This window comes from Gossypium hirsutum, chromosome A11 (assembly GCF_007990345.1).
Source record: "Gossypium hirsutum isolate 1008001.06 chromosome A11, Gossypium_hirsutum_v2.1, whole genome shotgun sequence".
Lineage (NCBI taxonomy): Eukaryota > Viridiplantae > Streptophyta > Magnoliopsida > Malvales > Malvaceae > Gossypium > Gossypium hirsutum.
This window is the reverse complement of record NC_053434.1, coordinates 637,884-654,983: the sequence shown is the minus strand read 5'-3', so window position 1 is coordinate 654,983 and position 17,100 is coordinate 637,884. Positions and strand designations below refer to the sequence as shown.

General features: G+C 28.8%; 2 protein-coding genes across 3 annotated transcripts; one reads left to right on the top strand and one right to left on the bottom strand.

Moving 5' to 3' along the window:
• The first annotated feature begins 7,226 nt into the window (after positions 1 to 7,226).
• Positions 7,227 to 12,501, top strand: LOC107924277 (protein DENND6A). 2 transcript variants are annotated; one of them, XM_016854638.2, is made up of 4 exons: positions 7,227 to 7,751; positions 7,970 to 9,729; positions 9,870 to 10,062; positions 11,996 to 12,501. In XM_016854638.2, exons 2-4 carry the CDS (start codon positions 8,117 to 8,119, stop codon positions 12,221 to 12,223), a joined length of 2,034 nt encoding a protein of 677 aa, XP_016710127.2. In that variant the 5' UTR covers positions 7,227 to 7,751; positions 7,970 to 8,116; the 3' UTR covers positions 12,224 to 12,501. The 2 variants fall into 2 exon arrangements, with proteins under 2 accessions (XP_016710127.2, XP_040936369.1); XM_041080435.1 differs by having other exon boundaries at positions 7,351 to 7,751; positions 7,945 to 9,729.
• A 2,191-nt stretch (positions 12,502 to 14,692) lies between these two features.
• Positions 14,693 to 15,281, bottom strand: LOC107923770 (uncharacterized). Its single transcript, XM_016853930.2, has one exon. The coding sequence runs from the start codon at positions 15,010 to 15,012 to the stop codon at positions 14,878 to 14,880; it is 135 nt and encodes a 44-aa protein (XP_016709419.1). The 5' UTR covers positions 15,013 to 15,281; the 3' UTR covers positions 14,693 to 14,877.
• Between the last annotated feature and the right edge of the window lie 1,819 nt (positions 15,282 to 17,100).

Below are 17,100 nucleotides of genomic sequence, written 5' to 3'. Positions count from 1 at the left end.
TAGTGATATGCTCGAAATCTCTAGGTGTTTGAGTTTTATTGCTAACGCCACGATCTCGTTAGCATAAACTTTGAAATTCTATGGATAAAATATAAATATACAAACATATTCCATTAGCATTGTATCATTTCTATAACAACCTCATTTATTTAACAAGATTTTATTTATTGTAAAGAGATGGTTGTTATACATCTATAACAACAATTGGATATTATAGAAAGCTATTTTTCACCTTATAAAAAATATATTTAAATTTAAATTATCAATTATATTAATATTTTATTAATAAATTAAATGAAGGTAGGATAAAATTTTAAAAATTATTCAAAGAAGCTTTTAATGGTAATTTATTTAAGAAATTTCATTCTTTTGGTAGTAATGTAAGGGATAGAAATTACCTGCCCCTTTTTCATGGCCCTTCTTGTGCCCCTTTCACTTTTCTTTTACTTTCAATGATTATTTATAATTAAAAATCTTATAAAAATAAAAAAACAAGCAAATTTTAAAACTTTTTAACGTATTAAATCAAGAGAGAAAAATCATAGAAAATTAAGTCAATAAATTTGTCCAAAAATATTTTTCAATAAAAAATAATTGTTTTCCTTACTAGTAACATTCCATTGAGTTTTTCTTGTAAGAATGATAATAGATAGCATAGATTCGGATATCTTAAAATGTTTGATTTGCTTTTACAAACTCAAATGTTAATTCGAATAGGATATTTTAATTACAATCTACCATTAATTCAAAGTTGATGTAGATTTTAGCCCTTGGATATCTATTTTATTTTTATAAATAACTTATTTAAATATATTCATAATCTATTTAGTTCACTCTGGCAAATTATTGATGCAGATTTAAATACTTATCATTCAAATTTGTTTTACTTTTGATGGGAATACGAACAATATTAACGATTGATTTGAGATTTCTTAATAAATTAAAAATACTACTTAATTTTTAAGTGCTAAATTATGACAAAATTATTAGAGAAATGATATTAATGTCATTTAGTATGAAAGAAACAACTCACTTACTTTAGTAATCTAGATTATTCTTTTTATTCCCATCCAATCAAAATCTAGTATATGTAGTCTTTATTAATTATGTTCTTTTATCGTCTAAAAAATCTGTCAATTGACAGCCTAAAAGATATTTTAAGATTGTGTGCATCTCTTAAAATCAAAATTAAAAATATTTTTCAATGTGACATATAAAATTTTAGGATCATTTATTATTAAATATAAAAAAGTTATAAACGTAAAACAATTAACATGTAATGTCAATCCTAATAACACATAAAATAATATAATTACGTATAAAAAATAAATTTCGGCAGTTTAGTTAATATTGTTGTTACAATAATTTAGGACTTTTAAATTCACGCATGTTTAATATATTTTGGATTTTTTTTAATTATAAGTTATAACTTTATCAATATTTATCATCAGAATTAATTATGATAAACACTGAATTGCATAACTAATTCAACTCAAATCGGTTTTATTTGAATCGAATCAATCAGACCAATTAGATTAGAAAACAATTAGTGTATTAACCTGGATATAGAGGTTGAATTGGCTGAGTCAATTATTGATTTAATTGATTTTTAAAACTAATATCAATTTACCTACATATAATCTATGCAAATGAGACTCAAACTTAAACTTTACTAATAATTTAAAAATATAACAATCAAGTCTACCTAAGAAGCATCAATTAATACAATATTATTATGATTACCATTATTATATTAGGCATGAAATTGCATAGTTAAGTGAATAGAAAGAGAGATTCTTTTGCTTGTACTAGCGTTGCCACCTACAACTCAGAAGGGTGGTTGTGTCATAGAAAACCCTAGACAATCGGAAATAGCCAATGAAGTACAAAATCTGTGTCGTCCAATTGAAAGATTCTTTTTCTTATCCAGTATTAAATGGAAACCCCTTTCCTGCTCTATGCCTTCTGCTTATCTTTTTATGCATTCTCATTTATGCCTACCTTTGTTTCCACTTAGGTCCATGCATCACTCTCTGAGTCAGCCTACCAGGACCACATAACATGGAACTGATGATGATCTCGGTTTTTCTTAGGTTATTTTCTAATATAACAATCAACACATATATATATATCTAACACAAATTATAAAGGTGGTTTATGATCATAGTTCGTAATTTAAGTGTAAAAAGTTGTTAAGATGAAGATAGTTCACAATGTGAATGGTGCAGAAACATTATACGTAAAGATACTTAATGAGGAGTATTTATAGATAAATTAGAACTGGATGTAAGTCTCAATCATTGAGTTACTATCCTCTCACCCGTAAATGCAATGATAGGGTGGTCTATATTAATCTAAACTATTGTTAGAGTCGATTAAAATGAGACAAATCGAAGTGTCTACTAAATATGATGGATTGATAGTTGTTGTCAATAACTCTTTCTATCATGGACAAAGACAAATAGAACAAATCATGACCTTATTACCCCTCCAAATTGTAGATTTATCATTTAATCCCTTATATATAATAGTAAAATTGTTCTTTAATTCAATCTTTAGCCCTAAAGCAATTTTTTTCCTTTTTACTATCTCCGCTTCCGAATATAATTTTTAGCGTGTGGTTTCCTTAAAGAGTTAATGTCTCAGCGAACTAAAAAATTAATTATTTCTCCCACATTGAAAAAACAAAAACAAAAAAACATAGATAATGATGGAAGTGCCTATGTATAGTTGTGGTTCAATGAATTTTACTTGGATTCTGAATTCTGGCTGCAAAAGGAAATGGTGTCCAGTCATCAATATTGATCTCACTATGAATATTTCAAAAATTGCCAAATAATTTTTTAATAAAAATATTAATTTTTTAATAAAATTAGTATCTCAATTCATATAATAATTCACGTGTACTTCATATTGATATAACAATGTTTGTTTTATATAACATGACAATAAATAATTTAAAAATTATAAAAATAAAAATAAATCAAAATTCAAAAAGAATTATAAAAAGTTCATAAATTAAAAAAATGAAATCGCACGTAGATTATTATGTAGGTTGATATGTTTAAAATTTTCAAATTTTAATTAGTATTTCCATTACAAAAAAATTTTTTGACTTTTTTTTCAAATAATTGATGGTCAAATTTGACCCTTTTCAAAAGGTTGGGTTAAATTTAATTCAAAAAAAGAAAAGAAATGATCAAATTAACAAAATATGTAAACATTAAGCATTAAATTTGACATTATACCTGATTTGATTTTTACTTAACTTTTTAATTAAGTTAAGTGACGCAAAATTCAGTTAATTATTTTTATAATAGCTAAATATTATTAGTATTATTAACTTAAATTTTTAAGAGTTTTCATTAGAAATTTGATTTAACTTAATTATGATAAAATTAAGTCAAATTATGAATTTATATCTATTATTATGTGGGTGACGAAAATCTTGTAAGTTATTTTGGAAAAAAATGCATTGAAAATTATAAGACATAAAAAATACATGTGTGTGTGAATATGAAAAAAAATATAATATGATATAGATTAATTTAATTAGTTGATAGGTTAATTTCTGGGAATAACTTATTTAATAATTTCTCCTATGATTGATACCATTGCTATCTTTTGGCATAATAGTTGACAAGTTTATTCAAAGCGAGTGTTTATCTCAAACACTTAAACATTTTTTTTATAATAGAATCATAACAAATTTAAATAACATCCATATATAATGAGAATTAAATTCATAATAAGTTTATAATTAAACCCACATATGATTGTTATATGTGATGGGATTCGAATGTGGTTTTCTTTCATTTTTTAGTCAAAGCTTTATTGTCTAATATATGAAGAGGGATAAAAATATCATGAAAGTTTTTGTATTAGAAATTATATTATTTTTTGTCTTTTTTATTAAAAAAATCGAATTAATTCTTATACGTCAGGTCAAATAGTAAATTAATTATTCTATTAAAATTTTTATCTATTTTTATTATTAAAAATTGATCTTTATATATCAGCATAGGGTACATATGATACGCCAGATGTAGTTGACTGGTTATTCTGTCAGCCACATTAGTTTTTAATCGTAAATATGGATGAAAACTTTAACTAAAAGAACTAGTTTTTTATTTTATTTAATGTACAAAGACTAATTTATTCATTTTTTTAGTAAATAGGGCAAAATGCAATTTTCATTACAAGCTAAACATTTAGGCAAGTTGGGCATAATAAACTTCAAACTTACAGCTAAATATGGTAACTTTTGCATTACCATCAAACATATATACAATGGATGAAACACCACCATTACTTTTGTAATTGTTACTCATTTTTTTTCTTTGTTATTTCATCCAACCAGCCCACCATAGAACATGGGAGACAGTTTTGATAAATGGTTTTATTGGGTAAAAGAATCATAAAAATCCAGAAGTAAAATTGTATTTTGTCTCATTTACTTAAAAAATGAATAAAATAGTTTTTATATATTGAATCAAGAGTAATTTGATTATTTTTATTAAAAATTTTATCTATTTTTACTGTTAAAAATTAATATTGCGGACAAAATAACTAGATAATTACATGTGCTATACCACGTGTATCTTATGCTGACATACATGACCAGTTTTTAATAGTAAAAATAGATGGAATTGTTAATAGAAAGATCAATTTTCACTTTGATTAACATACATTGACTAATTTGCCCATTTATAGTAGAGAGGGCAAAATGCAATTTAACTCCCGGTACATGGATTAATCTAACATACGTATTGCTCCATCTTGTCTCGCATTTTAAAATTGTTATTTTTTGAATTAATTGCACCAAGCATTTCTAAGCTATGCCCCTCACTCTAAGTTGGTCTTTAAACTTTAAAACATTTTAATTATATCTCTAAACTATTAATGTTATATCAATTAGATCATTTCATTATTAAAATCATCGATTTACATGTCAAATCTCATGTAGCTAAATTTAAAACAAAACATTTAAAGAACTAGAATGCTATTGCATAACTTTTAAAAATAAAAACTAAAATATAGTAAAACTGAAAAAAAAATAAACAATAAAATTTCTATAAAAGCTTCGAAAAATCTCATAACTCATATTTTTGAAACATCTATTTTTACAATATGAATTTAAATTCTTCATTTTAAGTCACGTTAAATAAGATTCTAAGTGTCGTTTGACAGTTAAATTAAGATTTTAGTAACGCTAATTGATATAATCTCAATGGTTTAATGATGTAATCAGAATGATTTAAAAGTTAGAGACCAATTAAGAATAAGGGTCATAATTTAGTGAAGTTTTGTGCAATTAGCTTTCTTTATATTATCAATGTTTCTGATAGGGTGTTATGTTGACGAATAAATCATAATATAATAAATTAATAAAAATGTAAGACGAAAAATAATTATTACAATCCCACACCATCCCATCCCATAATTACTGCCCAAACATTGTTGGGGTTGGAATGATGGAAAGAAAGTTTATCAAATATACGGCCACTTTTGTCTTTATTGTGTTCATAAAATATATTTTCTATTTTATTGTTTACCACAACGCATCGTTTTGCTTTGTTCCAAAAATGACAGCAATGTTTGTGGGCTGCCGGGAAATGGTTAACTATTTCAAACCCAAAAGAGTTCCCTTTGCCCAAAATAACCAACCCAAAAAGTTTTTTGGATAAACTACATCTAAAGTCACTAAACTATTAATAATTTTATATTTTGGTCATTCAACTTCAAAAAATTATAAAATAATCACTATACTATTAGCACTACATTATTACATGGACTAAATTTAGGAAAAAAAAATATGAATTTCGTAGACTAACATAGACAAAAAAATTTCAAAGACCAAAATTATGTTTTTTGCCAATATTTTTGCCAATTTCGTAGATTAATTAAGAAAAACATGCAATTAGTTTTGTTACCATATTCATGGAAAGATGAAGGAGAAGGTTCTTAACCATACAATATTCCATCACATGAAAATTCCATTGATCCCAAGATGTAACTTCTTTTAACAATATAAACTAATATTTTAGTATAATTAATAATTATATTTTTATCAATTTAGTATTTTTCTTTTTAATTACATTTAACTATTAATCTTTAAAAATGTATAAATATAATCAGACGCAAATTCTTGAAGAATGCGGAGAGTTGGTCGCTTGAACATATCTCTGGAGAATAAAATGATGAAGTTAGTTGTATTATCAAGTTGGCATTTGACGGGGAGGAAGGCTTACAATTATTTGCAGACCTTCCTTCTGATTCTTTCTAGCTTATTGTAAAGTTTTTTAATCTATTTAAAAAAAAGTGTCAAATAATTTTTTAATGAAAATTCTAATTAAAACAATAATTTTTTGACAATATTGACATGGTAGCTCATGTGATAATCTACATACATTTCATTTTAATATAACACTATTTATCATATATGTCACCTCGATAAGTAATTTAAATTTTATAAAAAATTTAAAATTCAAACAAATTGTAAAAAGTTTAAAAAAATTAGCATAAAGTACACGTGAATTATCATGTGGGCTACCATGTTAAAAAATTAACGTTTTAGTTAATATTTCTGTTAAAAAGATTAACTAAATTTTTTTTAAAAGGTTTATAATCAAATTCGACTATTTTTAAAAGGTTAAAGTCTAAACTTAATTAAAAAAAAAAATTAAATTGACAAAATATATAAATATTAAATACTAATTTTTTTATTTTCTTTTTGCAAGTTTTTGTCAATAGCTTAAGTGAAAAGCGTAAGTATACACACTCACACCCACACATGCACTCACGCATACATACATACATACATACATACTTTCATAGAATAAAGACATTTAAGTGCAGAAATTTTTTATTAATTTTTTATTAATGAAATCTATAAATCTTTAACTTTCCTCTCCTAATGAAAAAAAAATAAAAATATTATTGTTGATTTTTTATTGATAAAATCTATAATTTAAAAAGATTTACTTTAATCTAAGTGCTGAAATTGTTTTAGTTATCATTATAAAATTTCTCTTATAATTATCACTCATTAAATAGCAGATAAAAACATTTAAGAAATGCTAATTTTTATTGAACTAAGCAATTCTATTTCAATAATTCTAAAACTCTGAAAATAAAAATAATTAATCTACAATTTAACTTTTTTAATTTAAAAATAAATTTAATGAGACACTTTTATTTATTTTTTATTTTCATATTTTTTTAGAGTTTATGTTCGGATTTGTTAATTATAGATTAGAGATAAAGAGTATAATGCTTTTTGATATTTTAATTTATCTTTTTACTATAATAAATAAATAAATAAATTTACTGAAAAAAAAAACAGAATTTTATATGTTTTCCAAAGATCAGAGCTTGAACTTAAAGAAAATCTCAAAATTTTTCTCGATTCCCAGTGTGGGAAAAGAGCAGAAATTCGATATTGAAGAAAGAGACATTAAATTTCGCTCTAATTTATTACCGGAATTGGATTGCCTCTTTGAAACCGCCATTGCAATGTATCAGTATGTTACTAAAGTTAGGTTAATGTAATTATACAATTTTTCCCAAATTGGGAATTTTTGGTGCGATTTACGAAGCAAAAACAAAATATAAAATAAAAAGCTCGTATATTTTCTTCGAATTTTCAAAAAATTAACGACTACCCATTTGTATTTTGGCCCATTGGGAACTCGTTTCTCCTCCGATCCAGATTGTTTCTTCCACAACTGTTTCTGGGTTCTTCTATTTTGGTATGTTTCGTTTACCGATTTTTAGATCTTTTTTTAATTTTTGCTTGTTGAGTCCATTCTTACTTTTTTTTTTGTTCAATTATTTGTTTTGGATGAAATTGGTGAACATTGAAACTAACCCAATTTTATTTTAATTTAGATGGTTTGTTTCTTCGCCATTTTTGTTTAGTGATGAGATAAACAATTACTGTAGTTCTTGTGTTTTTTTTTTCTTACAGGAGTTTTGAAGAAGAGAGCTGTTTTTTTTTGTTAATTGAGTAATTCTGCGTTTAATGAGTTGAATTTCATGGAAATCGTAATGGAATTGTAGCTGAAAATGAATAAGATTTAGCCTTTTTGATTACTATTGAAAAAAGCACTAGGAAATGAGTCGATCCCCTTCTTTTTCTGTGAAGTCGGAGCTTAGTGTAAAAGCCGACCCAGATGCTATGCAACGATGGGTTCTTGCCTTTTGTATCATTAGATTTGATCTTGAACAAGGTCAGCTCATAGAAGAGTGTTATCCACCTGGTTGTCTTTCTCAAGAAGAGGAACTTGAGGTCGCTTTTAGTTCATTCCCGGATTCGGTTTCGCAGCACCAGAACCGTTCCAGCATCCACGATTGCATCTTCTTTTTCCGATTCCAAAGGCATAAACATTCCAAACAGGGTAATGGGACTTCATCTGAAATAAGTGAAATCGTTGATAAAGAAACAAGTTCAACACCGGAAGAGGTGAAATCAATTCGGAGATCAAGAAGTACAGATATTAGTAAAAGTTCGAAATACTTGTATGGTTATGTATTCAATAGGCAAAGGCACGACGAGAGGCTAAAACGAGGTGGGGAACAAAAATCTGTAGTAATTTTGTCTCATGGACCTTACTCTAGCGTGTTTAGACCTTTGTTACAAATCATGGGTCCTCTGTACTTTGATATAGGAAGAAAAGCTATTGAACATATTGCTGGTTATGTTTCGTTGTGGCCTAGTCCAGTACCTGGTAAATTAATGGAGCTTCCGATTGGGAATGCAATGCTCAAAGTCAACTTGCCACCGGCTCACAGCTTGCCTTTGGAAAGTGGAATATCTTATGAAGAATCTGCTTCTTCTATGGCTCCTTTTCTTCCCAGTAATCCATCGGTGCCACAAGGTCTATTTCACGATTCAGATATTTTCGGAACATTCAGAGGACTTTTACTGCAACTTTGGTTATTGTGGGAGTTGTTACTTATCGGCGAGCCAATTCTTATCATAGCACCAACTCCTCCACAATGCTGCGAGGCTGTAGCAAGTCTCGTCAGCTTAGTTGCACCTTTACTTTGTAGTGTTGACTTTAGACCATATTTTACCATCCATGATCCTGACTTTGCTCAATTGAATGCACTTCAAGAAGGGGACAAATATCCACCTATGGTTTTGGGTGTCACAAATCTCTTTTTCCTTAAAGCTCTTCGTTATATCCCACACATTGTGTCGGTTGGAAGCCCTGCACCGAGTTCAAGTAGGGTTACCATTGCAAGTAGGTCCACTGGAAGAATTCCTGCTAAACAGGAAGGATTTGGTCTTCAACAGCTTTCCTTAAAGAAGTTTTCGCCTTCAAGTTTGTTTAATGCCGTGAAGCTGAGGAGAGATGGCCCTCTCTGTCTCATGACAGAGCATAAGGAGGCAATTTGGAGCACTTATGTTGCAACTACAAAGCCCGACACTTCTATCTTGAATAGGCTTATTGATGCTGGAATGTCACCAAGGGTCGAGGAATCTATGTCTGTTGTTAATAATGAGATATTACGGCGACACTTCTTGGAGCTCACGACCAACTTTTTGGCACCTTTTGGACCATATTTTAGGGCTACTACTCCTTCTGAAGGTTCGTCACCATACGCTGACCCCCCTCCATTACCTCCATTTAATGCTGATGATTTTCTTATGAGCTTATCAGCAAGAGGGGTGGGAAAGTTTCTCTCGAAGCGAATGAGATCTAACTGGCTGGACCTGTATAGGTAATGTGAATGTTTTCTTCGATTTCTCAGCTTTATTAGTTGGTTTCTTTTGTATTTGTATTGCTTGTGCATGCAATCTTTGGCTATTGCAGTCTATTAATTGTTCATTTGAGCTAGAACACATTTGTCTTTGCATTCAGGCGTTTTCTTAAAGGACCCAACTTTTTGCCATGGTTTCAAAGACGGCTTTCTATTGCGGAAAATGAACAACATAGATTGTGGAGGCAGGCAAGAATGAAGACTGATATACATCTCCTTATAACTAAAATGCTCGAATTGGAAACTGTTGACTGCTTTAATGCTATCGAGAGGCATCTTCTCGGGGAAATGCAGGTAATTTTGCCTTTTTTAGGATGATATAGGTGTTTCTGAATGATATACATTTTGACATGTGGACCTCGTTCCCCTTTTCACTTGTTTCTTTCCTTAATCTTTGCTGCGTTTTACTTTGAACATATTTGCCCCCTGCACAGCTCGGGGGGGTGGGGGTTACAATTAAAAAGAGTGAAATATTATGGATATATGTAAATTAAGAACACTGAAAGAGATATTCTAGATCCAATACTAGAAATAATTAAACAGACGAGAGATAAAAATAACAGAAAAGAAAGAAAGTGGAGAACATGTCAATGCCTTGATGCAGAAATTGGAGCGAGTTATTAGATGGCATTCTACTACATAATTTATGAAAGGTGGAGTACAGATAGCTGTCCCATGTAAACTAGGCTCGAAATTGTTCATGCACGTATTGGTTTAGCCTAACCAGGCCTGACAAGACAAATGTGAATGACATATTTTTAGATGTTTTTAGGTAAAAGCACCATAGAGACCTTATACTAGTAGTCAAATTACATTTTGCTCTCTCTACTAAAAAATGGGCAAATTAGCCTTTGTACGTTAGATCAAAGAGCAAACTGGTTTTTCTATTAAAAATTACATTTGTTTTTACTGTTAAAAACTGGTCATTGTATGACAACATGAGATACACGTGACACGAAACATGTAATTGTCTAGTTATTCTGTCAGCTACATCAGTTTTTAACAGTAGAATGGATGAATTTTTAACAGAAATTATCAATTTGCACTTTAATCTAAAAGTGCAGGGACTAATTTACCCATTTTTTAAGTTAAGAGGGCAAAATGCAATCTGACTCCTAGTATAGGGGCCTCCATGGTACTTTTACCTATGTTTTTACTAGAGCAGTCTAATTTCGCTGGCGTTTCACATTTTTCGTTTGAGACGATTAAAATAAATTAGGTTTAGTTTGGTGCTAGACTTGATGTTATGGTTGAAGAAGCCTATGCTCAACTTTTTGATGATTTTTTCCTGTACTCCTTGGGTTTTGATTTCTGAATGATTCATTTCACACTTTTATCTCTTCATAACTGTGTCTGCTGTCATTTGTTCCTCACTGATCAGCTATAATGTAGCACTTCCTGGGTCTTGAATGATTCATTTCTCCCTTTCTCTTGTCTTAAATATGTCGATGTGCCACTTACCGGCGATATTATTCTTATAATAAATCATTTAGATAAACATGCCTTTGAATCCCTCGTTTTCTTCCTATCCAGCTCTAAAATGGCATCATTTGTCCTTTTGACTACTTACTATATTTTAATATGCTTAATACCCGTCTTGCTTCATTCCAATGTCTGCAAATGAATTTCTTTCGAGCACCCGTTCTTGTATTAAGAAAACCGTTTTAATGATTTATCATGTATTTGGGGGAAGTTATGATTTGCCTAGATATTGTCAACCATTTATATGTTGTGTCATCTATCTTGTAACGCTGGACACATTCTAGTTATCTTCATGTCTTCCATCTCAGTTAATGTGCATCTAGCACGCATGCATGTCACATGCAGAAGCTGAAAATAACTGCCTGCGTGAGAGAGATGATTTGCCTTTGTGAAAGCACTAAATTTCTTTGATTCTGTCTTGTACGAGTATTCTTTTTTTCCCGTTCTTTTTTTCCTAATGTTTTATAAGTACGTGTTAAGAATAACTGCAGAAAACCGAGATTTCTAGTGAAAGTGGTAACAGAGAAAATGGATCGTTGCTATAATTGCGTGTCTTGTTTCTCTGCAGTCAGCATAATAATTTTGTTTGATCACTACTGGTTATGGAACAAACTTGTGAGAAAATCAGAGTGTACTTTTCTCTTTTAGTATGTTCTGTATGACTTGCTTACATTACAAAATTTCATGCTTTGATGGTTAAATTCATACAAACTCAGTGTAATGATCCGCTAAATGTAATCTTCAGCTGCAGCAATCTGGAAGGGCAATATCGGACTCTGCAGCAATGTGTCAGAAATTGAAGGGTGATCTACAGGCAGTGTTCAACGTACTTCCAAACGACATGCAGCAGCTTTTGCTTTTAAACCCCCAAAGAGCAGCTCTTTTACAGGGAAGTTCAAATTCAGAACTAACAAAACTTCCTGGCCGTCCTTCGATTCAAGTCGGGATTGTATCCTCCAATTCACCAAGATAACCAAAAAGGGAAAAGAAAAGGTATCTCTAGGAATCAGGTCGGCTTTGGTATATCTGAGGGTTGTCTTCATATTGAAAACGGCGATCTGTGATTGTTTTTTTTTTCGGAACGGAGAATCCCCCCCGACTTTTGGCGTAATTTGTTCATATAGGTGAGACTAAAAATACACTCTGCAACTCAGTTTTTTTCTGTACAATCATGTGTCATGCAATTTCTTAGAATTTTTATATTTTATTTTGACTTTTGCCTTGTCTTTGAATCAACCTTGCCTTGAAACATATTTGAGATTGATTTATTTGCTAAACTTACAAAAGAATCTGAAAAAAGTTCATTGGTATTGCTATTTTTCTTGTTTTCAGGTCACTAAGTTCACAAAAGAAATTGAGTTTCCATCATTATTAATTATTATTTTCCATTTTTGTAAAGAAGATAACCTTTATTCACTATGATGAGAAGGTTGCTTTCTTGCAATTAATCTTGACAATGATGAGTGTCTTAAGCTTATCTTTCATGCTGAATGATTAGACTAAATAATAAGATTAATATATTATTTGATATCTGAGTTTAGTTTTAGTATCTAGACCAAACGATATCATGTGGAGGTCATAAATTTTTAAGACGGTGTGGTCTATATATATATATATAGGTACTTGATTGAAACAGAAAGAATTTAAATATCCACTTAATTAATAAAAAAAACTTAAGTATTAAATTGAACATTAAATTTAAACTTAAATATTTAATTTGAAATTAATTTAGGTACAATCCAACTAACTATACTTTTAAGAATCCATCAACAAACTAAGTCCTTCTCTTCATTATTAATTTCAAAGAGTTACACTCATCCTTATCTTCAAAATCATCTTCAAGTTTAAGTACAAAAGAAAATTCAACATTGTTGGGCGTAAATTAAAGGAATTTTCTCTTCTTTTCAGCTTTGATAGTGATTCTCATTTTAATTAAAAATAATTACTTTTATTACGACTTCATTCATTGAAATTTGTACATATTTTCAACGATTAAATTATCGCTTTGATCTCTATTTTTTAAATTAAAATTTTATAATTCATTGAAATCGAATTATATTTACTATAAAATAAATTTGAATATTTTTCGTACCATTTCTCTTTAATTAATATTCTCTCACATCACATGCATGGATTTGTAGTCAACAAAATCTACTTTATTAAGATTATGTAATCGATCTATTAAAGATTACACTTTTGATTATATAATAATCTCACTTTCCTCTATTGGTATATTGCTCATTTTCAAGAAAAAGAAAACATAATCATTTAATAATTTAATTTAATGGAAACAACACAGTAAATGCAAATTTTTTAATACTACATAAGTAAACTCTTATGATTAAATTTATAATTATTTCTGGGTTTCTGTTAATCCTCAGTTACCAATAAAGAGAAAATTGTATTTTGATTTTGCAACTTTGCCTTGTATACATTTAATATGAGTATGTTCAAACTTTTTAAAGTCGAAATTATCGAGGCAATTAGATTCGATTTGATCCAAATCTAAATTTAAAAAAAAAGAGCAATTTATTTGAGATGAAGAATTAGAGAAATCAAGCCTTTTTATTAATTTTAAGTTAGATCATTATAATCCTTAGACGCTTAAATCATGTCTTTCAAATTGTTGCAATATTAATTATTTAATTGTTGGTTAAATTTTGTTATTAGTCCCTGTACTTTATGAAAGTTGTAGATTTAATCTCTGTGCTTTAATTTGATCAATTTTAATTTTAAAATTTTAATCATCACCAAATGATTATTGTTAATTCTTTAAGTTAAGTTATACTATTTTCTAAATATGATGCGTCAAACATATTATCATATATGTTATATCATGCAAGCTTATTATTTCCACATAATAGTAATCGAAAATCTAGTTAATGAATTAATGACGGTCATTTGCGTCAAGACTGCAATTTCAAAATTCGAAAAACATAGACTTAGAGCGATCCAATTAGATAATATGGATTGATTGTCCACATAGTATAGAGCTAGTAATTGAGTTTAACCAACCAAAATTAATTGCAAATGTTTGGGTTATGACTAAAATTCATTAAACTAAATTAAAAAGATTAAATCCAAGGGTGAATACAAGCCTCCAATGAAAATTACAATTCTAATCCCTTATAAATGGTCAAATTGTAAATTAATATAGAGTAAAACAATTCTTCGACCCCTCTAAAAAATAAAAGAAAATCTATTTAGTCCCTTCAAAAATAATGAAAACATAAATTAATACATGAAAAACCATCTCAAACTTTTATAATTCAATTTTAGCTCCATTAAAAGAATCTTGGTTTCGCCCTTCACTAAATCTACAACTTTCGCAAATTGCTGAGTAATAACAGAATTTAACCTAGATTGTTCTGATGAATCAAAGTTTTAAAAGCATAAATAAAATTTAAAAGAGAAAAGCTGCTATACCAAGCACAAAAGAGCATAATGAAGGCCAAGAAAAAAGATGATCCTTATATAAACATTTGATGATATAGTACATACAATATAAACGAAAATATAAATTAAACTAGTAGCTAACTCCCTATCAGCACATATACATACATACATGCATACCTATATATATACATGCATAGATACATACATACATATATGTATATATGTATAGTTTCAGTCACGCCAGCATAGAAGCATGGCAATACATCTTCGTATAATGTAAAACCTACCTCGTTTTTCCTTTAAAAACCCTCCATTGCCCTTCTGCTCATACCTTCTCTTTGACCCTCTCATTGCACCATTTTTCATCTTCAATATCTGCTGCCTCTTCTTATATATATAACATATGGGATATTTATTTTTCTTTTTCACTATCTTATTTATCCTCTTTGCTCTCCGTGGTTGCCTCTAACGGATCAAATGAGAAATGGTTTTAGCTCTTTTTTTGGGATTTGCATGGAAAGGGTAGCAAAGGGATGGGTGTGTTCTTATAGGGGATGAAAGCCAATGGTTTGGCCCGGGGGTTTCCAAGATTTAAATTAGGGTTAATTCAAATATATATTGTTAAATTAAGATCTAGATTTTAAATTAGTCTATAAGATTCATTCGGTAAAATTGAGTCGTTGAGTATCGATTTTACATACATAATATCTTATCAACCTATTGCTTACTTATCTACTAATTAATGTTTAGATTTTGATATTGAACATATTCAAAATATATAGATCAAAATTAAATTCATTTGTACCCATCATATTTAACATGTTAAATAAAATAATCTTTTTAAATTTTAATAATATTATTATCATCATCTTTTTTTTAATAAATTAAATCTAAATTAATTTTACAATAAATATATATGTATTCAAAATTTCACTCGATATTTTAAATATGTTCCACGTTAAATCCGGAGTAACATTTAATATTTAAATTATTCAAAAATTATAATTCATATGATCCCATACTTTTAAAGATATAACTAAAACATCTTGAAGTTTATAATCTAAAATATAAACCATAATCAAATAGGGTTAAAAGAGGGATGGTTTAAATCACTTTTTTCACAGGGAGTGCAGTATGGATCCCAGCTAACAGGCAAAGGCATGCCGAATGCCGATGAGCTGTGTAAAAGCATGCCTAAGCCCATTTTCTGTTGGTCCAATTTCTTATCCACACACGCATATGTTCTTTTCCAGTCAACTTGGAAAAGAGGCTGTGGTGAAAATTTATATTTTCAAGGCGGGGAAGAGTAACCAAATAAAATAATAATAATAATAAAGATTTGACAGCTGGCACAGCAGAGATTCATACTGGGTGATATAGGTTTTACTATAGAAATGATTGAAGATTCACATTTCATTTATTACGAATAAAATAAAAATAAAAAGTACAGTGGTATAAGTTTTTGTTCATGATGAAGAGATTAGATACTTGAATAAGAAAAGGGTTCATAAATTAAGAGTACACCGACATGTTAATTATTGTGTTCTCAATGTACTGATGTTTTATTTTAGCCTTTTTTTTTTCTCTAATTTTATCAAGAGTTCGAATCATTATTGAAGATTAAAGTATTAGACAACAAATTCATAATGTGAAGATAGCTATTTCACTATGAAAACGTGTATTAATGTCTGGAAAAGAAAAGCACTACAAATTGAAAAACTTGTACATGATAAAGGCAGAACCCGTAACCTTATCATATAGGTCATTAATAGTAGAATATGGTATTGCTTTAGGCAATTAACTTAATGGTGATTAAAGAATCAATCTTCATTTTCACTTCCCAAATTTTGTTCCTTACTGTAGATTTGCCATTATAGATGATTGCTTGTATTTGACTACAATAATTACTAACATAAATCTTATTGTTTTTGTCTTGTTTTGTTGTCGTTGACTGTATTTGTCCTGTCTCTAATTTCACTTTAAAATGGGCATAGTTTTCTTAGAATATAAAGTACTGATAGTTTAAGTTACAGTTCCAGTTTTAGTCCTTCATAACTAAAAAGATCAATCATTTTCAGTTATTATGGCACTTGCCTTTTCTTTGCAATGAAATGACCATTAAATTATCCCACTTTCACAACCAAAATTAAATACCAAATTTTATGATATCATTTTACTAAGCATTAACGGGAAATAAATAAAAATTTGAATTCGAATATTGTGAAAAATTATGATAAAAATATCACATACCCGACTTAAGATTTCGAAATTCATTAAAATATTCAGTCAAAAAGGAAGTGGGGACGTTCAAATAATTATTGGTAAATAAAGTCGTGATGATGATAAAAGAAAAAAAAAAACTTTCCACTTTAATACTTTATCACAAGCGTGCTCAAAGCACAAGCCATCTAAGTTTAAACAGAAGTTAACATATTGATTTTCTCCATGTCCCAC